We start from the raw sequence: 25562 nt of genomic DNA, 5'->3' as shown, positions 1-25562 counted from the left end.
TTAAAAAGAAGGATTCTGGGTAATCAGCCTAATCAGACTGCCACTAAAAAAGCGGTTTAAAACAGTTAAAAACAGCTAGTCTATGGGCTCCTCTTTCTTGTGCTGTTATAAGAGCAAAGTTCTAACAAAAATCTGAAACCACTGTCTGCGCGTATCATGTTGTGTTCTTTGATTTCTGATGTTTCTCCTGTTTGTGATCAAATCCATTGTAGCTCCTATTTGCATTCCTGTCCATTTTTTGAACCAATCAGCACTTGTCCTATAGTGTCAGCCACTCTGAGCTATGTGCCGCTGGGTTTTTGGACTACACAGACGCACAAGAGCATGTTTACCTAAGCAAGCTGAAGACCCCTTTCCATTGGCTCTGTATGAGCAAATAGCGGTCGCAGTGCTTTATGTTAAGCAGCAGTCAAGTGCTAACAGGTTAAAACGTGGGCATAAACAGGAAAAGGAGCGACAGCTGAGTTCACCCATGAGACATCTTTTCAGAGCTTTCACATTGTGTGTGATTTCACCACATAGAGAGACATGTGCAAAAAATAAATAAAAAAATACAAAAAACCCCCAACAAATATTAAAAAGGAAGCATGCAAAACACAGACAGTGATTGTACCTGTTATTGGTGTTAACACTGCCGGCTGTTCCCTATATTTGGGACAATGGCTCCTGATCACAGTAACACACCTCTTATCCTTTATATAACATTCAGATCCTTTTCATCTTCATGGTTTTCCCAAATTGAAACCACAGCACTCTAAGAGACAAAAGTTCTTTCAGTTTTTCACAAACAACCTCAAGGCTAAACATTACTCTTGTTACTCTTCCGAGGGTTTTTGCTCAAAAGGTGTCAATATGTCTGCTTAGAGGGTTGCCCTCTGACAAAAGACACATTTTAATGGCTATGGTGGAAAAGGTCATTCATCCAGAGTGAAAAGAGTCTATCCTTGCAAATTCCTCCTCACGGTCAGCACTGAGCATTTAATTTTGAAGATAGTTTCAATGCTCAAACCATTTGTTTGGTTTGGCAAATTTTTTTATACCATCTTGATTCAGCCCTTCTTTGAACTGAAGACCTCACATATTAAGAAAATATCAGTATCTATTATCTATTACTCAAAGTAAAGATATATTCTACAGTTATTGAGTCTTTCTCATGTCTCCAGTTTACTCTAATTATAAGTTAGGCAGGTGATAGCAATCCTGCCAGTGAGCTAAAAGAGCTGAGTTCTGTGAAGGTTGTGCATCCATCGCTGGTTCTTTTGAATTAAACTGGGGGTGGGACAACAGCATGGCTGTTTGTGTGAGTGTATTCACTGACATGAAGGCATCTATTGTCAGTGGAGCCGGTGCAAACCCATACATACCTCAGAAAACCCATGATCAGATTTCAAACATCAGTGTTTGTAACATGTGGCTGTTTTAAGCTAAAATTTTTCAGAATCTCAGCTGCTTTTGTTTTCTACAGAGAAACGTGACGTCAAATATGATGCAAACAACAGAAGTGCCTTTGTATATTGAATTCATTTAAACTTGTAGCTATGAATACAGCGTGCAGTCTCTCAGGTTTACTCGGATGGCACTTTAGTTAGTTTTGAGATTGGTAAAATTAAATTAAGGGTTTTTATGAGTTAAAATAAGGAACGTCATCCAAGTGCAAGCAATATACAGTGTAACCCATTTGAAGTTTTTTCTGTTCTATTATAGGCTCTTCTGGTAACCTTTGTCTTCTATTTGTACTTTTGTCTTGCCAGTATGTGACTGTATTCTAATTTCCCTTTATAATGACACCTTCTGTACTGTTTCTAACAGCCTGTGGATTTATTTCCATGTAAAATCCGGAGGATGTTTGGTTTATACTCACCTCAGAGCCCCTTGTCTCAGTGCTTCTCTTTCACTCCCCCACAGGGCCTCAAGCAATACTAGCATACATGTCACTGATGGACTCCAACCCAAACTTAAGGACAGAGAACAAAAACCTGATCTGGCTTCAAAGAGTATTATGCTTGCTGAACAAAGGAAACTAAGGTCAGCTTCTATATTACGTATGAGGACTGCATTTAAAAGATGGACATCACCCGCTGGTTTGTGAAGTCCTACTTTTGAAACTCAAGCTGAGCATTTGGGCTGTCGCCATGACCATTTTTTAAAATCAGGTAAACCAAGGACACGTCACACATGTATGGTTTTCATAAACAAGCTAACCTGACCGAAATGATACCCTGCTTTGGTGATAGTTTTTACACTACTGTGTACCATAATTTACTAAATGAATGTGTTGTATTAAACATGATGAAGACCATAAAATAAACAGGTAAGTGTTTACTGTAGCATGGATCAAGGCAGCAGTATTTTCATATATTTCTAGCTAATGTTACTGCTAGCAAAATGTATATGCTAATTGGTTAGCTTGCTAAATAACTTCAAAACTTATAACTCAACTAGCTTACCAACTTATTTTTTACTGTATGCCAAACAGTTTGTATTTAGCCAACATTAATTATGTAAAGGTACCAATAAAAGGTATAATCACTGCAGCTCTCTATAGTGCAAGTGGAAAGATCCCATCTAGCTGTAACCTGTATACCATGTTTTTGTCATTGTCATTAGCTTTATTGTCATTTTACTAAATACATGTCTGGTGGAAAAAAAGAAAGTTCCAACCCTCATTTAATTGAATAAATATAAAATTAAAATCAATATGTTTGGTCTGGCATCAGGTTACTTAATGTTAACTAATACAGCGAGAAGGTTCTCATTTCTTTAACAACCATCTCGCAGGACATATCGAGTGGCTGTTCAAAAGATGGTAATCCATGGGTTGGAAGGATAGTGGTAAATCACCATCTCCGAGGAAAAAATGTGGTTGTAAAAAAAATCTTGATTGATTGTGATTGGAGATTGCTTAATCAACATCTGAACTTGTGACTAATAATAAAAGTTAAAATATTTCCACTTGAACAGTGATGCACCCATCATAAATGTGGGGGCAGCGTTGTGATCTGGAGTCACTCCAGTTGGTCAGGCGTAGGTTCAACGTTATGTGCCTGAAAAAATTAAGAATACCTGAATATACTGAATGTCCAGGTTTTCCATCAGTGGATTTCTTCTTCTCTAATAGACGTATTCCAGGGTGACAATGCCAGGATTTATTGGGCTCAGTTTGTGAAAGTGTGTTTCAACATCACTTTTCCATATGGATTGCCCATCACAGTCCAGAGCTTAAACCCATTAGAAATCCTAGGAATGTGCTGTCGAAGACTTTACGCTGGGATCCGACTCTTCCATCATCAATATAAGATCATGCTGTCGTCAAATCTGAAGGAAGTCCAATGGCTTTGTTAGGTGAGGCAGTGTACTTGGATATATATACTACATTGGCCTCACAGTCATAGCGCAACATATATGGCATACAGCACAAGTAATACTGCAGCAGTACAGCACAGTATTGCAGATGTCTCAGTGCTTGCTCACGTAATGGTCACAGTGATTGTGATGTCGAGTTCATTTGTGGAGATTTGAGACTACCATTATCTACCATAAAACCACTGGACTGGCCAAATGATTGCCAGTACTCAATAAAATGCACGATAGCTCACTGGGAGTTTGCCAAAAGGTTTCTGAACTAATCTGATCTGATGAAATAAAGGATGAACTTTGTCCAACTTTTCAATGCTGTAAGAGACAGGGCAATAAGATGGACTCAGCAATACCGTCTACAGTCAAGCGAGGTGGTGGCGGCATCATGCTGTGAACATGTTTTACTCTGAACGGGCCTGAAAGAGTAGTCAGGACTATTAGTCACAGAGCAATTCCAAGTGGAAACCTTTACCACCATGCTGCGGATTTCAGGCTCAGGCTGAGATTAACATTTCAATAAGCTAACGACCTGAAGCATACCACCAAAAAGTACAGGTGTGGTTTTTGAAAAGCTCCTGGTTCATTCCTGATATTATTCTGTGTCTGGGGTGATAAGACTGCTGGTCATCCAAACCAGTACACCTACATAGGTCCTACTACCATCACCAAGTCACTAGGTGCAATAAACTTCATGTTAAATCCACACCTGTGGCCTACAACTCCACAAGAAATTAAATACAAAGAATACCTAGTAAAATATATTACATTCTTCTTACATCCAGTGACTTTGCGCACCTCCAGTATAAAAACATTCAACATTTACGATGCAGGAATTGACAGATCACATTTTATTTCATACTTTAGTCCTCGTTTCACAAGATGGAGAAATCTAGGCAGCGGTAAACTACCCTCTACTAACTAAAACTTTTGCAATGACTGTGCACTAACACTATTCTGACATAACTTCCAGAAGAAATGTGTGCCAAACTTGTATTAAGATTCCCAAGAAGACTCAATGCACTGCTGACAAAGGTGCTTTCACTGAGTTCCAAGTGAAGAGTCTGAATACAGATGTAGATTGCATAACTCTAAGGATTTATTCCTAACAAATCTGATGAAGAATTGTCTTATTTTAGTCTGTTGTCTACAGACTGAAAGACAAACACATTTTTTTGTATTTTAAGATGAATCTGAAACATAAACTGGGCAAAATGTGACACAATATTCAGGATGAGTCACCACACTGTAGTCTCCTGGCTTATTTGACCTTTATGTAGCTAAAAGTTCAAAGTTCATGGTTTCTAAATTGTAACCATATTTCATTAATACGTCTGGGTGACTGTGTTCCAGACGTGCATGCAGCCTGAAGTGTTGGCTGCATGCAGAAGCAGACTCAGATATCTGGACAAGGTCAATCTCTTTGCAACACAGCAAAGGGGCAATGCACGACAGTGCTATTTTCCCCATTGGATTATATTTAGAACCGCAGGGCTCAAAGCACTGAGTCGGGAATTAAACACCACTGGATGTCTTCACATCAGCGCACAGGACATTTAACACCTGTTCTTAGAGAGTCGTTTCAAAATAGGCCTACTACAATTCATCAGTACGCTTCAACACGGCCATATACAGACACACGGAGAAGACTCAGACTGCAGACAGTGAACACGTTAATTTAAATCCTACTGATCATAACAAAAGGCCTGGCTGTGCAGTCTCACGGGATGAAAGCAGGTTTGATCTGTCTTGAACACTAAAACAATCGCCAGATAATCAAAGCACCACTTGGACAGATTAAAACATTTATTCCTGCACCTTTAAGATTCTGGTCAGCAGTTTTGTTTTGTTTTGTTTTTTAAAGCAATCTTTTAAGGAACCTATTTCAATGGGGACCGAGAGAAAAGGAAGTATCGAGACAGAGCCTTACATGCAGACTCATTGAGAAGGACTTCCCTCTTGTGCCTTTTTGAAAGAGGGCTGTTACATAACCTGATGGAGGCACTGTTAACAGACAACAGATGTCCTCAGTGAACCCAAAGGGAGGCAAGACACTTTCATGGGAACTCATTTTCATTACAAATAATACACAGGAGGGCAAAATAATCACCAACCTGAAAAGGGGCATGCTGGCAGAAGGATCATGCTGTAATTTAAATTAAATAGAAAGACCACCCAGCCCCCTGACATTCACACAGTTAACTCGTAATCATGTACCTTTTCTGTCATGTCCCTTTGTGTTTCCATGTATAAACCTGGCCTTGCTTCCACTTTCCATGTTTGTGAGTAGGTCTTGTCCTGACTTGCCCTCTTTTTTTATCCAATCAGTTTGCTGGTGCACAACAGGAGCCCAATGAGCATTAGGGGCATGGCAGGGGCTTGGTGAAGAAGGCGGACCTGAGGAGAGGCAGCTCCAGCATGATGCAAGGAGGCCTGATTTACAAGATTCCCCAATACTCCAGAAAGGCTCTGTGAAAGGATCACTTGGAATGCAGTGAGTCATCCAGATAAAGTTTCCATGACGTGACAAGTAAAACGGTTAAAAAGTCTAAATTCTGAAACTTCAATTTCAAACCCACAAAGCATTTTCTTTTCACTGGTGTCAGATTTCAGTCTTCATTTTTAAAAAGAACATTACCAGAAAAAACTTATAGTTATGAACGCACACAGAACGTGCTGTAAGTCTGGCAGCCGCCACATGCTGTCACTGCTGGGAGATAAAGCCCAGTCGCAGCAGTATTTGAACTACAGTAACCCTGTACAGGACTGTACAGGTTACAGTGCAGTTAGGACCATCTGTACCCAGAGGCCCTGCAAGGGGCTGCAACTGGCACGCTGAATATCAGTATAATAAAATATATCTGCACCGAGACTTGAAACAGAGTCCCATATGCTCCAGGCAAACATTCAGTTGCTGTATTATATTAGTTCTGATATTCTAATATTCTTATCAGTGCTGTAGCAAGAATAAATATGGCCCTTATTAACTAACCTTTGATTTCCATTCTTTCATTTTATGCAGATTTTTAAGAGTAAGTAGCTGTAATCTCATAAAGATTAAAGTGATGACTTGGATTAAATTAGATTTAATGGCTCTTTTATGTCAGTTTTAAGCATTTTTGCTGCTGCTTTTCAGTACTGCAGGGCTGATAATAGAAACATGTGCCCACTCCCTTATGGAAATGGAAGTTGTTGTTAGATCCATTTTATCTTGAGTTCAGTGACCCAGTGCAGGCGTTCCCATCATGAACAGCTACCCTACAGGCTAAGCAGGAGTTGTGGCACGTCTCGCACGATGCCACCTTCTGGTATTTTGGCTCAGCTGCGTCATAGCACAAGCACCACCATGTCCTCAAAAGCAGCGTTAGAAGAGATAAGATGTGGTTTAAAGAAGTTTCTGTCTGAAATGTACTGTTTTCATATGGTCCTGTGATCATGCTGAATGAGGAGGGAGCACAGACGTCGGCAGGATGGTTGTTTTCACAAAGGCTTCTTTTTGCTGTTGTGGTCTTAAGTTTGCATTCACTGATCATTTTTTTAAACAGTTTTTAGCTTTTTTCCGGGTGGAATGATTGTACAGCCGATATTGGGAAAACCAAGCTTGAAGGTGTTGATTTTGTAGCAGGAGCATCTTTCTTTGTCAGCACCTTCTCAGTACACAGATGTAAAACTTGCTTCACTCTGGACAGTGACGCTGGTGATCCAGCAATTTCCACTTCCAATTTCCTCTAATCCGAGGGTGACAGTTTGGGACGTCTTTCCAGATATTGGGAAAGTGATGACACATCAGAATAAAATGTACTTACGTACAATTGCTTGAACTGATGATCTTGGAATCTGCAGTTGTTTAGAAAGGTCTCCAAGAGATCTTCAATTCTCCAAGAGAATTAATCAATCAACCAATTGATTCCTAATTCAAAAACTTCTCAGAGCTTCACAGAGGCCTTGTCGAATTAAAAGACAGTGGTGCTGAGGGTTCTACTATAATTAAAACATTTAAATGGGTTTATGTAACATTTGAACCTCTGTTGATGTGAGAAAAGCCCAAATAAAGTCAAACCTGTGCACCCAATCATTCCACCTTGATAAAAGAGCATTTAAAATAAATCTTTAAAAGCTCAAAGTCCCACGATATTCATGCCCCTGATGACTGTTTGACAACTGCATCTAAGCCCTATGATTAAAAAACAAAGAAAAAAACACAACATATGCACACAAATCATAAAGTGCTAGTCAATCGAAATCTTACATTTAAATGTATTACTGGGAACAGCTTTAAGAGACAGTAGATTGCTGCTTTCAGCTTTAGTACTGACAGACTTGCTGACATTTGTTTATCAGCATCAAATGACTAAACCTGCAGCTCTGTTACAGACCAGGAATACTATTACAGCAACAGATCACCAGCAGGGTGACAAAGTCTTTCTACAAGCAAGTCAAAACAACCCCGGGAAATTATTCTGATCAGTTATCCAGTTAGATTTAGTTTTTAAAAGATTATTATTCGCCCCTGGAAGTTATACATCAACCGCTGTGTAAAAACCAAACAGCTTTTACACATTTTTCCATATTCTTTACTGTGATGTTGTTAATTTTTGGTGAAACATAGCTATAAATTGGTTGCCATATAGCATATACTGTATAAACAGAATAGGTGTATCCACACCTTTTTAGTCAATAATTTATTCTTTCCACCTAATTAAATTCTTTGTTGTCAGTTATTTATTTTTATGAGCATTTTTAAGTTGTTGTTGTTGTTGCAAAAACCTGTTAATAGCCAGAAAAAAAAATCATGATCACTGCAGCCCACAATGATGGGAACAACCATCACTGGACGGGTCAAAGAGCAGCCTGCTAGAAAGCATGCAGTCACTTATCCCTTCCCACACTGACACTTGTAAACAGAAGTTACCAGAACAAACTGAAGCTGAGGTCAGCTGAGTGGTTTACAGCTTTGAAACTATACCTCACCGTTTGCTCAGCTGTCATTAAACTGTAAACTTGTTCATGATTTTGAGCACACAAATGACTTTTTAACAACTTAAAAGGTGACAATACAACAATTCAGCTACAGGATAATCTTAGGTGCAATAAATAAATACAAATGCTATATTAAGATACTACGAGGGCAGGCAGGGCTTTATTGTTTGCTGAACAAAGGGAGGAAAAGCTTATTACCGAGCTAAACTCAACTGTAAAGCAGTTGAAGCCCCTTTCTTGACTCAAAATTCTTATTAATATTGGTATTATTATCATTATTATTAGTCGCACCAGGAAATATGTCAAAATTGGACTTTATACATAAATTTGACATAAAAGACATTAAGTTGTGATTCACAATCATGCTTTATTCTTGTTTATTTCTTATAAAAGAATCAAATAAAAGGCTCTCTGAAGATCTCACACTTGTTGTATCCCATTTTCTTTAACTAAACTATACTTTTCTTTACACCTTAAGTCTCTTCATCTTAAATATCTTTTGTTAGTTTGTGACTTCAAACCAAAACTTCATTGATTGTCAACACAAAATCTAGTGTAGCACCAGTACAATAAAACTGTACTTTTGCTTTTTTTCTCTCTCTTTTTTTCTCCTTTGTTTTTGAAATACTGTTTTTGAATGAAGGAGGGAAATCTCAGAATAAAGGGATCCTAATAATAAGTACATTTCAGAATGAAGCACCAACCATAGAAAGTATTTTTCATAGATAGGGTTGTCAGATACACAAGAGATCAAATATATTAATGACTATTAAATTAAGCACAACAAACAGTGTAAATAAAACACTGCAACACAAAGCACTCTGGGAGCTGGAAACACCATATTGGGAAGTTGGGGGACCGTCGTGGCTCCTCTGGACTCCAGAGATGGTAGAAAGTTTCCTCTGAGAGAGATCCACAGGATTCTGTATTAGGACGCGTAGAGAAGACTACTGTCTGTCCAGTTCTGTAAACAAACTCTGCGCCTCAATGTCCGAAACAGCCTTATTTGATACTGCAACCAGGGACCGGAACAGCTTTCGCGGGCCTGCCTCACTATGTGAAATGCACAGGAAAAAAAATCAACACTTTAAATTATCAGGTCCATTCAGAAATGATCTCGAGGACACCGGAAGTGAAAAATGGAAAGGAGGCTCTGAGCAGGTGATTAGGTCTGAATGTTATGTGCCACGATCTCTTCTCTGCAGGTCTCCAGATCTCTCAGGTTGACAGAGAAACCATCTGGGCCAATGGCCTCCCTGACTTAAGCGTCTTAGCTGTACGCAAGACTTCACCAAGATAAAAGCCTTGGATTATCTCCCGTCGAAAAATATCGCTTTCCCTCAGGAACAAACTAAAACAAAAAAGTCCTAAACATTATCCGTCCTCTGCCACAAGAATACATTTATAGAATCAAATGTGTTTACCCTGATGGCAAGATATACATATACACTACCATGTACATACATAATTAATAAAAAGGTTTACTCAATAGTTCTCATGTATTCAAATATACCTATAGATAGGAACCTGAAAGCTGCTATCCAGCATCGACAACTCCTGTGTGCAGGTCCTTCAGATGACTTCTGCCAAAGGTCAGAGGTCATCGGTGGAGTGTCAGTCGTTACTGTAGCTGGAGATAAAATCTTTGACCCTCGTTACAACGGACGGAGAGGTTTCCACTGAGCTGCTGCCTGGAGGGAAGGCTGACAAAATGACAGTTTGCGTGGTGCTGGGGCGCAGCTCAAGAGAGGCTATCGGCTGTGAGGCTTCCCTGTGTTTGTCACTACCTCTTCCTCTTCCTCCTCCTCGTCCTCTTGTAGGATGTGAATCGAGGAACCCAGTAGTCTCTGGAGCTCCGGTACACAACGCACCAGATCCACAAGTCCGTCTTCGTCTTCCTCTTCTTTCTCTTCCTCCTTAGTTTTGCTTTTGTAGGGAGAAACCAAAGCGGAGCTCACCTGGCTGACCGATACCTGCCTCCAGAGCTCAGCGTGCGACAAACTCACCACCTCCAAGTGTGGATACCGCGCCCGGAAAATCCGCGCAGACATCTTCAGGCGCTTCAGGACATCCGTCAGCAGGAACCAGTTGCAAAAACTGCAAAAGCAAAACATCAGACATCAGCTGAAGGTGGCATGCACAACACGAGAGCTGGCAGTTTAGGTGTAAGCGTCGTCAAATGAACAAACATGAAACTACAGTCCAGTTTTTTTGTCCAGACAGACAACAAAAGCAACAATATATTAATGCACCACAGAGACACTTATTAAGTATCATATCGTTTCAAGTGTCACAAAGCAGTGGCATAACCTGAAAAAAATATGGTTGCCCCAAAATGATGGGAAATATCCAACTTTGCCCGCTTGCACACTGGTTAAGAATCCTTCCAAAAAGTCCTGGATCCAGATCAGCTTCAAAACCAAATCATTACTAAGCTGGGCCAAGCCCCAACTCTGGTAAATGCCCCATGTAAATCCCTCAAATTTCTGAGTAATCCTACAAAAATGCAACAAACTGAACTAAACCCATAACCTATTTGCCAAAGGTAACACATGCTGAGGCAATGACCTGATCTATTAAGGTTTTCTTTGCAGAAATAACATCTCCCCATACTAGCATCACCATCTGATAGTAATTAAAGTACCTGACCAATGAAACGGAAGCTTAAATATTGTGTTTTTGAAGACAAAAAAGCAGAAATATTTCATATCATCCTGTACTTGTTCCCCTTTACACGCAGGAACAATAACAACTCATGACATTAAAGATGTTGGGTTGGAACATCATGCAGATATCTTTAGTACATTTCCAATAAATGTTTATGTACCAGAAGCTGAAGCAACTGCTGTTTACTTATAAGTCTTAACCATCAGTATCTGCTATCATCATAGCCTATCTGCCCTAAATTGCTGTAATTCTTAGGCATATTGCAGAGCGGTGACCAAATTTAGATGACATTTGAGTGGCCTGATATTGTATCACCCCCCAAAAATCTGATTTATTACCGTGTGGTTTGTCGCCAGTAAACTCTCATCGTTATGAACTTACCCCTGTGTTAATGACACCTGCACGTGATAGCAGGGTAGCAGAGGCTCCGAGGAGAACTCGAACATAAGACAATCTTTGTCCGACTCTTGCTCGGTCTTCCCCGTTACATTCTCCTCCAACTCCTGGTTCTGCTCAGACAGCAGGAAGTCCCAGCACGGCTCCTGGTCAGTCTCTGTGAAGGGAAGAGTTCACTGAGGTGAGAAAGGGAGGAAGAGCGGACAAGCTGGCTGTTACTGTACTAATGAACGAGGTCTGCATGCCCTCTAGTGGGCAGTATATACCAACAGTTACACACATACAACTGGTGACATATAAAAATACACATAAACACACTTCATGGTGTCAGTCACAGCTTCAAATATAAAAGCAGATGAAAAAAAAGAAGAAAAAAAATTATATATATATATATATATATATATATATATATATATATATATATATATATATATATATATATATATATATATATATATATATATAATTTTTTTTTCTTCTTCACACACACACACACACACACACACACACACACACACACACACACACACACACACACACACACACACACACACACACATATATATACGCGCCAGTTAGAAGACAGTTGGCTTAAAGGGAGAGGAGCTAAAACAGCTTTTTTTCCAGGCAGGATGAAGCACATGTTCAGTCAATGAATAGAAACACTGAACTGGAAATGAACATAAAAGTCTCCTTTAAACCTGTATGGAAACAAAATACAAACCTCTACAGTGGATATATAAAGTGCACAATGACAACTATAATATCCATGCTGCCATTGACTGGCAGATTTTGATAAAATGACTGAAATAGCTGGCATTACTCAATGAAAAACAAAAAAAACTAAAAGTTAACAAACCGCTGCAGTTATAAAACCTGATTATCTTTTGTGACTCAGACTGTTCAGAAGCTGTAGACCACTTTGTCTTTAGTCTCCTTCAGTCCTTCCATGCAACTCTAATCCTGCTTTCCTTCCACTAGATAACAGGCTCCCTGTGGCTGTTTACAACAAAACACGGATGCTAATACTCAAAGCTAACACCCCCTCCACGTGCCAGTGGTCAAGCTGGAGCCCAGTCTATAAACTGGCTTCCATTCCCTGTGACTCAGGAGCAGCATAGGAATGCAATTTCAATTACTTTTATGCCACCATGCTTACAAATTAAAGCTGGGTATTTGATTGATCAATGGGCTGACATTCAGCAGACTGACAGGTTCAGCGTGAAGGTTACTCACCGAACAGCGAGCTGCTGTAGAAATCCCAGGGTAAACTAGGATCCTGTTCATTGCGGCCTTCCAGGTCTGTGAAATATTCTGGAGAAAAGAAAAAATACGTGGTATTATTTTTTTTTTATGACTCTGGCTGTTTGCATGTTATGACTTCTACGTGGAAATATGTAGATGAAGGCTGATGCTAGTGCTTGTTCTGGACCAAGCAAAACGTACAATGGTATAAGGGTGAAAGAAAAGTGGACTAAATTAAGACCATCAGCAAAGAAAACAAAGTTAGAGCTTGTGCATGTGATACGGTCCATTGTGTAGCTCTGTGCAGCTACCAGTGCAAGGAGAAAACAGGCCATCAGAGCTGCATGTCTGTCTTTCTGTACCAACTACTGAGCCTTCATCTCTCTGTTTATCTGTAGCCACTTTCACACATGCACTGCAGCAGAGCTGCTTGATTATGGCAAATATAAACACAGTTATTTTAGTCAAAACTGAGATCACAATTATTTAACACCACTAGTCACAGACTTACAGAAAAAACTCAATAAAAATAACCAAGTTGTCTTCTTTACTGTGGCTTTCATTCAATTTTAACACGAATTCTACAAAAAATTATTTGATAAAACACAACGAAAGAGATATGAGCTGAACTAAACAAGCCACAGCCTGGTGGAGTGTAATTGTGAGCTCGTAGAGAGCAACAAAATTAAAAGTTTGGCGAACTGAAAGACGAAACAAAGACGGGGACCTCTAACTTCACTGTGAAATAGAATGCAAACAATTTACCCTGATTATTTTTAATAATTGTGAGAACCCAAAATTGTAAGTAATCTTGTGTCTATGACAATCAAAGTGCCCTAATAAATGAGATCGGACAGTAAATGGTGTTTGCTCGGTAGGCAGGGGTGATGTCTGACAGTCTGAATTCACAGCGAGTGAAAATGCGTCATGTGGCCTGCCTCGTGCATGCTCATCTGAGCTGCCACCCTTCACCTCAACCAGACAGTACAGTGAGAACGTGGCTGACATCATCCATCTCCTGTTGTGTGGTGCAACTCTGGATAATATCCGCACTCTATTCTCTCAACACTGTTGATGTGTAAAAACTGCCTGGAGATGCACGTACGATGTGAGACTAATATGCTACCCAGATTCAGCAGCAAGCAAACACTGACTTATGTGAATTATTTATTGTTTAACCTGGCAAAGTGCTGAAAAGACACCTTTAGCATTGCATGAAAGTGGTCATGTTTATTAGGGGTGCAACAATACTCGTATCGATATTGAACCGTTCGATACTGTGCTTTCGGTTCGGTACGCATATGTATGAACAATACAACATTTTTTATTTATTTTATCAACTTACGATGCTGTCTGTGTTGAGCGCTCAGTGGATCTGCGTTCGACTACTCCGCCTAGGCTGCACTGTCGAGTGCAGATCCACTGAGCGCAGCGCAAGCTGGCAAGACAGAAGCTAAGCTCGTTGCAACATGGCAACTGCCTCAACGCTACCCGAAATTGAACCTCCCCCACCCTCATTCAGATCTGGCGTTTGGAACTATCTTGGTTTTCATGTGAAGCATGACCCTGATGGTAAGCGAGTCATGGACTAAAGTAAAACAGTATGTCGGATGTGCCACGCAATGCTCAATTTGTGGGAACTAGTGCGTCAGCGCAGTTAGCTTGTGTTGACACCGTCCAACCCCCCACGGTAACTTCTTAACGGAGATTTGCCGCGTTATGGCGTTAACGTCATTTCAACGGGATTAACGCTGACGGCACTAGTGGGAACACAACGAATATGACTGCACATTTACTCCGACATCATCCTAGTGCAAAGACAAGTGGAAGCAGACAAAAACAACAAGCAGCATGCTACAAACTTTGCCCGACTCATTTAGACAGCCGTTAGCACAGGATTCTCCTTATGGGGACCTGATATGTTTAATATGCTGCTGAGAATATAGCCCAGAAGAAGCGTATAGTATAGCTTTTATTTTGGAAAGAGCCATTTCTCTGTAATAAACTCTCTTTTCCAAAGATGAGGGATTCCTCAATCAGATTTCAGCAACATTAAATTTAAAAACTGTACTTTTGAGTTAAAATATATATTTATAATTTTAATAAATGACAAATTAAAAAGGCAAGAACATTTTTTGTATCGAAAAAAATATCGAACCGTGACACCAAAGTATCGAACTGAACCGAACCGTGAATTTTGTGTATCGTTGCACCCCTAATGTTTATAACAAGCTGGCTTTGTTTTTTTTTCTTGCAGCCACACAAAGCAGTAACTTTGGATGGGGAACAGTTTCTGAGGAAAGCAGATTTTAACTGATTCCAGGGAGGCAACTTACAGCAATCATATGTCATCCTTCCAAATGCTTATTTATAAAAATGAATTAAAAGCTTACGGCACAAAAAATGATTTGTTCAGAAAAGTTTTTCTTCTGTTTTTACAGAACAGCAATCTATTAAAAAGTCCTTCCAAATTTAACAGACATGTCAGAGCTCATCACCGCAGCTTTTTACTTAAATTCTCCTTGTTACTTAAAAAAAAAACAAAAAACTAAGGATCCTGGTTCTTATAACAAACACACAGTGATGTCTCCTAATTGTTTTCTAACATCCAAACACACAAACACTCTCTTGGATGTGTTGTGGTTCAGCATCTTGCTCAAGGATACTTCAGCACATTACCAGGAAAAGTCAGGCAGGCATCTGTCCACAGGTTTGTAGATGACCCACTCAGCCACCTGAGCCACAGCCACACCCATATGTTGCTGATTTTCTCCAACTCACAAGTGCACTGGACTGTTATCTAATGTCATATCTGCTTTGTGTGATATCAGTTGACAAACCATTCCTAACAGGATTAAGCATAAATCAATCAACACCTAATCAGTCACAAGACATATTTGATGAGCTCAGTTTGTTTCAGTTTAGTAGTACACAACCAAATTCAACTGGAAGACAACAAAAACAATGATTTAAACAACTGTCAGGCTCTTTGTGGATGTGGAAGAAGATTTGACTGAAATTCTTATGTATTCTTCATGTAACCTGTATTGTTCAATTCTCAAAAGCGATGCAGTGGGAGTGGGCGCAGAGTTTACTAATGTGTTGACACACTGCTTGATGGATGACTGTAAAGTTACAACTTCAATGATTTATTTTCCCGTCTCATTCTAAATAGCTTTATGAAAGCATTTGCTGTGTCACCAAATGTTTGTTGATGATTAAAAAAAATGAATTTAACAAAGAATAAACTGTTAATCTCTTGTCCAGTGGTGTAAAGGTGAATATGAAGGGTGAACTACCTGTGAGGAACTTCTTCATGCTTGCACTATGTGCCAATTTGACTGGTGTATGTCCAGAGTAGGTCGCCAGAGTTGGGTCTGCACCGTGGTTCAGAAGCAACCAGACTATTGGTAAGTTATCACTTGCTACTGCATCGTGAAGTGGGCTGAGGGGAAGAACAGACAAAACACAAAAGACTTTTAGCATTTGCACAACTTTACATTACACAGAAAATATTGAAGACTGTAGGACAATGACATCTAACTTTAGTTATACATGCTGTTTCCAGGGGTCATGCTTAGATTTATTACAAAGGTTACACATATGACAAGTAACTCAAGAAGAGTCCTGCTAGAAGAAACTTTTGCAATGAAAGACCTCTGGGCAGATATTTTGAAGCATTATCTAAATAGTTTAACTTCAATGGTCATGAGGACATAAAAATGTCATGTAGACAATCCCCAGTTTAATCTTAAAAAATTACTAATATGCCCCAAATTAAGTCTTTAAAAAGCTTATCTTTAAATAGGTTTTTAAGAAACTTCCACCACCATCTTTTCTGTGGTTGAATCTCATTTCAAGATTTTTCAAGTAACACATCTCTCTGTTATAAAGTCTCTGATGAAAGCCACTGTCATGCTGCCTGAAGCCTCACCGTGTTCCATCCTGAGCACTACAATTGACATCTGCACCATTGTTCAGCAGCATCTGGACAATCTGAGTCCAGCCCCGGGAGGACGCCTCATGGAGAGCTGTGTAACCGGCATTATCACGCCGATTGACCTCCCGGATGTCCTTTTCGAGACAATACTGGACTACGTCCTGCAGAACACCGGAAGGAAAGATAAACTGTCAGATTATCATGCATTTTTTCCACTGATGTCAAAATTCCTGTTACCAGTAAACGTGTCGGGTTGTACCTGATAGCCCAAGCGCGCAGCACGTTGCAGCAACGTCTCCCCTGCATTTTTATTGACAATCAGCCGGCGAACCTCTGGCGGAACGGGCCTTTTGGTCAGAGAATCTGGACCGCTGCTTCTTCCTGACGAGCTTTTCTTTTTAGATGGAGAGGATGGCAAACTTTTTGGAGCTGGTGATGGGCTAACTGGTACTTTTGCATCAGCTCCATCATCATCCAAGGTGAGGGAGGCGCTACTCTTGCCCAAACTGCAGCGTTTGGTCTTATTCTAAAACACAGATTTACTGATTAGAGAACTTCCAGCTGCCATCACAAACGTGAGAAACATAGATTTCAATCAGGCCACAGGGGGGCACTGTAAGCTTGTATATCCATTGTACCTCGTTTCTATCAACTATGCATGATCTGTGATGGGCTATCCTCCCACAAGCAGCATCGGCAGCTTACCTTCGGCTCATCACTGTCACATAGGTGTTTGCTTTTGCACTTCCTCTTCCCTGAAGGCTTATCATTGCACTCTGGAGATTCTTCACTCTCCTGGTAGCGAACCGATCCTGAGCGAGTGACTGACGGTCTCTTGGGAAGAGGCTCTGGACTGGGGGCAGCGGGACTCGGACAATGTTCCACCTGTGGAACTGTAATGGCAAATTAGACCTGCCGTTATACTGAGTGGTAGACAGGAGATACACCAACAATCCTAATCTTTACACACCACTCATTTATCAACACTGCACTGATGCAGCTTTGTGCTCATCCCCATCTGCCAAGCCTAACATGGAGAATGGAATAATTTAGGTGCTGATATCAGACTGTCTGGTACTTCCGGAAGCTTAGCCATCTTATCCACGTAAACAAGAAAACTGCTGTTTGCCAGCTACTCTACCCTGATTTTACAATCTTATGCTCAAATCTGCCATGTCCTAGCTTTTTCTCTACATATACACTCACGATGCATGTCATTTCCACACTAACAGATAGATGATGTGGATCTTCTGAGAGAAATATATAGATATAGACAGACAGACCCCAAGCTGGTCTCTGTATTATTGTGAGGTTTTACCTTACAATATAATATAAAACACCTTGATTTGGTGCTATAGATAAAACTGAATTTAATTGAATAGAACATATATTAAACATAGGAAAAATTTAAAATAATGACATCTGTAAATACATAAATAAATAATACCTGTGAGTCAAAATCTCAAGATTCAGACAGTTTTTTCTACTTTTTCCTCAGTGGGACAGAGCTGCTCGATGAAGTTCAACTTTTTAACCATAATTTATTTGTGTAATTTCTTCAGAAAAACCAAACCAAGGTGATTCCTAACAGCTGATGGTTTTGCTACTCACCAAAGCCTCTCTTTCCATCATCTTGCCTGGAGCTGAACTAAACATGCCACAGATTAATTGCACAGTCCTACTGTATCATGTCAGCGAGAGGGAATATCATTATTAACATCATCCTCCCAGGCGCTCAGCTCTAGCTGTGAGCACAGATTCTCACCCTCACCTGCCTGCTCTCTACATCTTTGGTTTTCGAGGGGCAGCCAATCAGAAGAAAGTTATTGCAAAGGTAGCGGAGCTAAAACATCTTATTACTGCGAAAAAACAGCCAGAGACGCAATGTGAGCGGGTCCCAAGCAAAACCTTTGTGAACCTAAGTACTGAAGTGACTACCTATCACAGGGTATTAAATACGTTAGACGGTTACCTTGGCAACCGTAGACTGGAATGTCTGCTAGCGACCAGCTGTCAGCGACAACGCAGTGCGCAACAAGCATGGACACAGCTTGAGTCTCCAAGCTAAGTGACAGTTTGGAGTCATTCATTCTTAAATTCATTAAACAGAAATTTCTTTCATGAACAATCTCAGAACTCAGGGAAAACCAGCATCGTCACCTGTGAGTAACTAAGTTATCTACGAATATGTGTATTTTATTTAACATTTACCTTAAATGCCATAACATCTGGAGGATTTTGGCTTTTTAAAGCTTTACTCAGCTCTATTTTGACCAAATAAATATGGAATTATAATGGAAGAAAAACATCAAAGCAACATGAATTGGTCATTTTTGTTACTTCTGTACTAAAACCAACCATCAGAAAAGATTAAAGTGAATACACAGCAAACTAGTTTTTTGTTGCTAAATTTATATGTATATGTATACTGACTACTTCACAGAGTAGAACAGAGCTTTACATTATTGTCTGTACCGATTCATTCATCAGATTTTTTTTTTTTAAAGAATGAATAATCACTTAGTCTATGAAACGTCAGAAAAGATGACAAATACTCGTCACGAGCCAACAGAGCCAAATGTTTTGTCGCTTTTTATGGTCAGCAGCCAAAAAAGGATTAATGTATAATGGTATTAAAAGAGAATGATTCAGGCTTTTTTGTGAGGCTGTTTCTAACTAATGTTTGATGTGCTTGAAGGACTAAAAAACAAGTAACAATAATTTTTATTTTCAATTACACTTCTGACTATTTTCACTGATGTTTTTGAAAAATAAATGAATTAAAACAATTAATAATTTAAATAGCTGAAAATAATTTTTTTAGCAATTAAGTAGTCAGTTGATTAACTGATTAGATGCCTACTTACTACCGGTCATTTAGTGAGCTTTGGATTGCATAAAAATATTCAACAGCTGCTGTATTCAAATGTTGAACTTCATTGATTCTCAAGTCATTCTCTTTTAATACTGTAATATGTGAATCTTTTTCTTTTTTAACCTTCTGACCAGGATAACTTTTAACTGATCTCTACCTTCTGGGACTCCAGCGTCCTTTATCAGAGAGTTAGATTCTTCGAGGTGTTCTCCATCTTCCAGCTTGTCTTTCTCTGTGATGTAGTCCCCAGTCTGATACTTCTTATTACGACATCGCCGACGTTTCTTACGAGATGGCGTATCGCCCTCAGCGCCAGATGTTTTTCCCTTGCCCTGTAGCGTACGTTCCGGCAGAGGATTTGATCGAGGCCTCCCTCTCGGACGGCGAACAGGTTGGGGCAGAGTCAGAGAGGGCGAAGGGGATATTGGGGGAGGAGGCATTGGCGGGGGTGGAGGGGAGGGCGTCGCAAAGCCCCAGAGGTCAAGTCGAGCGTCATCAACTCGCCGCCGCCTTCGCCTCAGTCTTGGGAAGGAGCACTCTGTGGCTTCGGCCTCCTTGGTGGATACGGCGGGACTAATGAGAGACGCTGAAGTCTCCGAAGTCTGAGGACTGCTATCTGGAACTGATTAAATCACATCTGATTGTTACATTCACACCAGACTCTATGCTGAGAGTAAGACTGAGACACTGACTGCAGGTTACTTAGCTCTAAAACTGAAACTGAACCCAGAGTAATCAAACCATATACTACAACAAAACTTTTTTTAACTAAATAAAAGTATCATTAAATTTACATTTTTGTAAAAAATGTAAAAGCTATAGGATTAAGGAAGAAACAAAGACTCTACCTGATTTGTTGCAGGTTTGCTGCTCGGCCTTGCTGGGACTGATCTTTTCCCTTGGAATCGCCTCTTTAGTTGGAGGGGAAGGTTTTCCCACTGACAGACTCTGCTCCAGCACAGGTGCACATTGTTTCTTCTGCAGAAATACACAGGGGACAGAGTGAGCACGCTCTATTGGAGGTTATTGATCATGAGCCTCTCGTGGTGACAGAGAGGATGCAAGAGACTCACAATAAGCCCTCGAAAGTGAAACCATCAGTCATAACTTAATAATATGAAAGGGAGCTCTGAATAGCCTTTTCGCTCTTTAAACTCTTAAAAGACGATTGCTACCTTAAATATTTCTTCAAATTTAACCAAAGAGAAATAATGAGAGTAATAGGAATTAATAATTTACCTTCTTTTTAGGGGACACTTTGGTTGGAGTATTTTCTGTCTCTTGCTTTTTCCTTCTTGCAGCCTTCTGTAATGCATCTGTTGGAGATTTCTCTTTTGCTGGCTTCTTAGGACTGTTCTTCTTTTGTTTGACGGCAGCAGCTTTTGCTTTGGTTGGCGACTCCTCTTTGGTTCCGTTTGTTTTCTTCTCAAACTTGTCGCCTCCCCCTGCACACTGGCCTGTAAGAATAGATGCAGCCATGCCCTCCAATTTGTCACCAGGAGGACTGTCTGACGGCCCACTTTCTTTCCTCAATATCTCCCCCTCTAACACCTGGGCTAGTTTACTCTCCATCCTGTTCCCATTTGTTGATGCACTGCTCCCGTAGAGATGAGACTGGCCTGCGGGCTTTGAGGAGCCTTGCTTCACCTGAAGTCCCATGTGCTCTCCCTGACTGGTGTGCATGTCAGTGTTATTCTCCAAAAGCTCAGCGGCATTTGCCTTGTCATGTCTTTTCATAGCTTGAGTGAAATCCCCTTGAGATGGTGCACTAGGCCACTTTTCCACAGACCAGCATGGTGGGTATTCAAAAGTAGAGGTATGCTTAGATTGTATGTCTTGATTTCCCGTGAGTGTATTCAGACCATCAGCTTTTCGTGATGCAACAGGCGATGCTTGGGAATTACCTTCATCCGTCAGTGTTGTTGTATCAAGAGCTTGCTGCTTTACAATGGACGCAAGGTTAGACAGAGGAGACTTCATTCTCTCCCACTTATCATCCTCAGGTTTGGACGGGCTGTGATGGGCACTTGGAAACTTACAACTGTCTGTAACTGCGGTGCCCTTAGTCTTTGGAGATCCTTGTGTGATTTTTCGATGATTAGAAGAAGCTTGATGTGATGATGTGAGATGAGATGCCTGCTGCCAAGCTGGACTGACAAGGGGAGCAGAGTATGGTACCGCTGTTTTGCCAGGCCCACATTTCTGAGGAATTTGAGCATTGGTTGAGCTTAACAACGCAGTGGTTAGGGCTCCTTTTGAGGGACAGTTCTTAGTTATGGTTGTGCTGGTGTTTTTAACATGCTTGACACTGTGAGTGTGTTGGTTACCCTTCATCAGACAGGATGGCTTCTTTCCTCCTGTGGCCAGATGTTCTCCCTGGTCAATTATAGATATAAACTCCTGCTTTGCAAAACTCTGAAATTCATCCACAAACGTCCCTTTTCCATCTTTGCCCCTTAGAGTAGAAGCCAATATTGGACTAGCAACTCCCACATATGTACCAGGGATGTTTTTTATTGAATCTTGTGAAGATCCCTTACCCCAGGCTGGTTTGACCTCTGGGATCTGGTGATTCTGAGACCTATTTAATTGCTTTTGATGAGATCCATTTCGGTGGGTGTTTGGTAAGATGGGGTATTGCAGAGCGGAGCCGTAATTTGCAGAATGAGTCTTCTTTGAATTCAGAAATTCTCTCTGATTTGACTCATTATTGTGGGATTCCATCATAGTAACAGGAGGGTCATTTAAGCATTTAGGGCGTTTTGATTTGGCGGACAAATCAAGAGGTACATCTCTTGATTCAACTGAGCAGACTGTGTGGTCGTCTGTTGCAGGAGGTGTGGTTTTTAGAGAGCCCATGGTTGTCTTATCTATGCTGTTGCTTTTCTCTACATGGTTCAGCATTCTGCTCTGTGAGGCGATGTTGGCCAGAGCAGAGCCACAGCAAATGGCAGCAGTCGGAGACAAGGTGTAGTGAGTGGGTGCAGCTGAAGTTAATGATGGATGTTGCAATGGTAGGGCAATAGCTGGTGAGGCTACCACAGAAGCTAAAGATTTATGTTCTCCAACAGATTTAGCATTCTTACTTGATGCGTGGTTAGATCTGAGTTTTGAGGTCGACGTGCCCGTCTTTTTCTCTGCAGCCGGAGTCCGGGCCACAGACAACGGGTAGGGATAGGTCCGCATGAGAGGTGGCCCAGCAACACCTGAGCTTTGAGGCTGGCTTTCTTTCTGAAACTGAGTGGCTGGGGCTTCTCTCAATGCTGCAATCTGACCTAATGCTGGTGGAAGATTCATTTTACAAAGTGGAGAGGAAAAATTTGCTGTGGGAAGGAAGGCAACAGGCTGGGCTGGTTTAAACATGGCAGAGCACTGAAACCCAGGTGGGACACTTTGCACAGATTGTGTTTGTGAATGGGATTTCTTATTGGATGTCACATTGCTGTGACAGGGGCTGAGTGAATCCTCCTGGCTAACTTTTACACCACTCGACCACTGAGGAGTGGGGAAGACCCCAGAACCATCAGCTTTGAGCTTAGAGGTTTCTGCTCTTTTGTCTGTTCTCTTTTCTGAGCTGGTGAGGACCAAGCCGGACATTGGTGCATTGTTGGGCAGTTGCGGTGGAGAAAGTTCGGGGCTGTGGTTGTAGTTGTCCGGGCAGGCTTTTACAGTCTTACAGTCTTTTGTTGGAGTTGTCTTATTTTGCTGACTGAGAGCAACATCTCCTCTGAACTCAGGGGGGAGCGTCTGGGGGGGATTTCCCACCATGCTAGCAGACGCTTTATTTGGAGCACTGATCTCTCTGCTCACCGTGCCTCCATCCCCTACATTCATTAGTGTGGGATCCACCTGAGTAATAAGAAAAGTTCATGAGGCTGGTGTTAATTAGATAAGAGGACAGGATGCGCTATTCAAGCAATACAACTTCAGCAGAAAAAAAAAGCCAATTACCTGCATAGGTGTTTCTTTAGCACAACATGCCTTAGGGGGTATCTGCGTCAGTCAGGTGAGAGTTCTCCTTCAAATACAGTGATATGCTGCAAAACACACAAGAGAAAAAACATAAAACCACTTGCTGTGATTACTTTAGCACCGTTCTCCTTTCAGCTACAGAAAATATCTGTTCGACTAAACCTTCGAGAAGAAGTAATAAGTAACTAACTTTGGGCAACTGAAAACTTCCTTTCTTTAAGATATGCTTGGAGTTCAGCTGTGTTACAATTTCCTAAGAACAAGGAGACAATCTAGAGCAGCAGAGAGAAGTGTGGTAAACTGATGGCACGTATTCGTTGTGTTATTCCCTTTGATTTTATTTTGTTGCACATAGGGGATGTGGAAAGCTGCCAGTGCTCATCCATTTGAAATGTGAACTCTCTTCACTAAAAGAACATTGTACATTCACTGCGTAAAATGAGATCTAATGCATTAATTGAAGCATAGAAGGATTAGGATCCAATGAACCCTTGGCAGAGACACGTAAGAAACTACCACAAATGATGTCTTGATGCATTCTCGATCATCCAGGAAAGTAAATCTCCAAAAGTTGATTCTGTTCATCTGGACGTAGCGTTTTGTGGGAGAAACGTTTCGTCACTCATCCAAGTGACGTCAAAATCAAATTCTCACGACCATTGATCAACAACCACTGACCAAAACCCACTGACCAAAACCCACTGATCAAAGACCATAAGTACCATTCACAGAGAGTTGGGGAATGGCTGGGCCAGGACTCTGCAGTCTATTTACACCTACAGGCCAGTGGACACTCTTTCAATGATGAGGATGTTCACATCCTGGCCAGGGAGGAACGCTGGTTTGAGTGCGGAATCAAGGAGGCCATTTACGTGAAAAGGGAAAGACCATCTCTGAATCGAGGAGGGGGCCTGAGGGTACATCTTTCGCCATCTTACAATGATGTGATTGCAGCCATTCCCCAACTCTCGGTGAATGGTACTCATGGCCATTGATCAGTGGTCTTTGATCAGTGGGTTTTGGTCAGTGGTTGTTGATCAATGGTCATGAGAATTTGCATAATTATGATTAAGGAACTGACCTCTCAGCCCATTGTTCCTTCAGTGGGCTGGTTTCAGTCATTATGCAAATGTACTGTTTATAAGGCTGGGGAAACCTGCAGTCAGCTGAGACTGAAGAAGTCACTTGGATGAGTGACGAAACGTTTCTCCCACTGAAAACGCTACGTCCAGATGAACAGAATCAACTTTTGGAGGAGTACCACAAATGATCACCTCTTTCATGTTCCATTTCATTTCTGCAAGTTAACCTTAAATATGATGTACTCCTGAAACTTTTTATGTTGGAAATTAAAGGAGATGGTTTTAATCCTTCTGACAACCTCCCTGCCACAGAGTCCATATCATACAAAATATCACATCATACAAAAAAGAAAATTATGAGAAACCATCAAAGTTTTTTTGAGCCAAAAAGTTGAATCGTGTTCAAATAATTATTACTGTCTTCAGTAATAAAAATGGGCATAACAATTTCTACGTCTACATGTTCACTGGAGGTTCTCGCTCAAGCTTGTGACTTTACAAAATCGTCCTGGTTGAACACAGAGGAGGTTTCCCCTTCAGCAGGTGTACACAATAGGAACAATAATACCGAGCCACATCTCTCAGGTGTTTTCAGTCTCATTGCCACAAAACCAAGCACCTAGCCATGCAAACTGCCTTTACAAACATTTGTCAAAAAATAGGTTGTTCTAAAGAGTTCAATTAATTTGAGAGTGGTACTGTAATAGGATGCCATCACTGCAACGAATGTGAAATTTCTTCCCTCCTAGACAATTCACAGTCAACTGTAAGTGGTATTATTGCAAAGTGTAACTCGGCCACCATGTACAACTACACTATGCAATATGTCATCAACACTCTACTCACTCAGTAACTGCAGAGCTCAAAACCTCCTTATTTGACATTAACATCAGCACAAAAACTGTGCCAGAAGCTTCATTAATAAGCAAAAATATCTATTACACTTGAGAACATCAAGGGACAATTAGCAAAAAAAGCGAAAATTATGTAGGATAACATGTGCTAACTTTAATGCAGCCTGGGCATACACGCGCATTAGGGGAAAATGTGC

General features: G+C 40.8%; 1 protein-coding gene across 8 annotated transcripts in view; it reads right to left on the bottom strand.

Annotated features, from left to right (window-relative positions):
* Positions 1–8232: 8232 nt before the first annotated feature.
* Positions 8233–25562, bottom strand: part of bcorl1 (BCL6 corepressor-like 1) — a 31109-nt gene continuing 13779 nt past the window's right edge. For all 8 annotated transcript variants that reach the window (XM_080900256.1, XM_080900257.1, XM_080900251.1 and 5 more), the window contains 11 exons: positions 23409–23494; positions 20697–23306; positions 20306–20435; positions 19615–20079; positions 17288–17475; positions 16842–17108; positions 16577–16743; positions 15942–16087; positions 12634–12711; positions 11383–11554; positions 8233–10431 (listed from right to left, as the gene is read on the bottom strand). In XM_080900256.1, coding sequence (XP_080756382.1) covers positions 10086–10431; positions 11383–11554; positions 12634–12711; positions 15942–16087; positions 16577–16743; positions 16842–17108; positions 17288–17475; positions 19615–20079; positions 20306–20435; positions 20697–23306; positions 23409–23414 — 4575 coding nt within the window. In that variant the 5' untranslated portion in view covers positions 23415–23494 and the 3' untranslated portion in view covers positions 8233–10085. The remainder of the gene's footprint in view (positions 10432–11382; positions 11555–12633; positions 12712–15941; positions 16088–16576; positions 16744–16841; positions 17109–17287; positions 17476–19614; positions 20080–20305; positions 20436–20696; positions 23307–23408; positions 23495–25562) is intronic.

This window comes from Rhamphochromis sp. 'chilingali', assembly GCF_963969265.1.
Source record: "Rhamphochromis sp. 'chilingali' genome assembly, chromosome: 13".
NCBI lineage: Eukaryota > Metazoa > Chordata > Actinopteri > Cichliformes > Cichlidae > Rhamphochromis > Rhamphochromis sp. 'chilingali'.
Note: the sequence above shows the minus strand (reverse complement) of the source record. Positions and strands in the feature narration are given on the sequence as shown.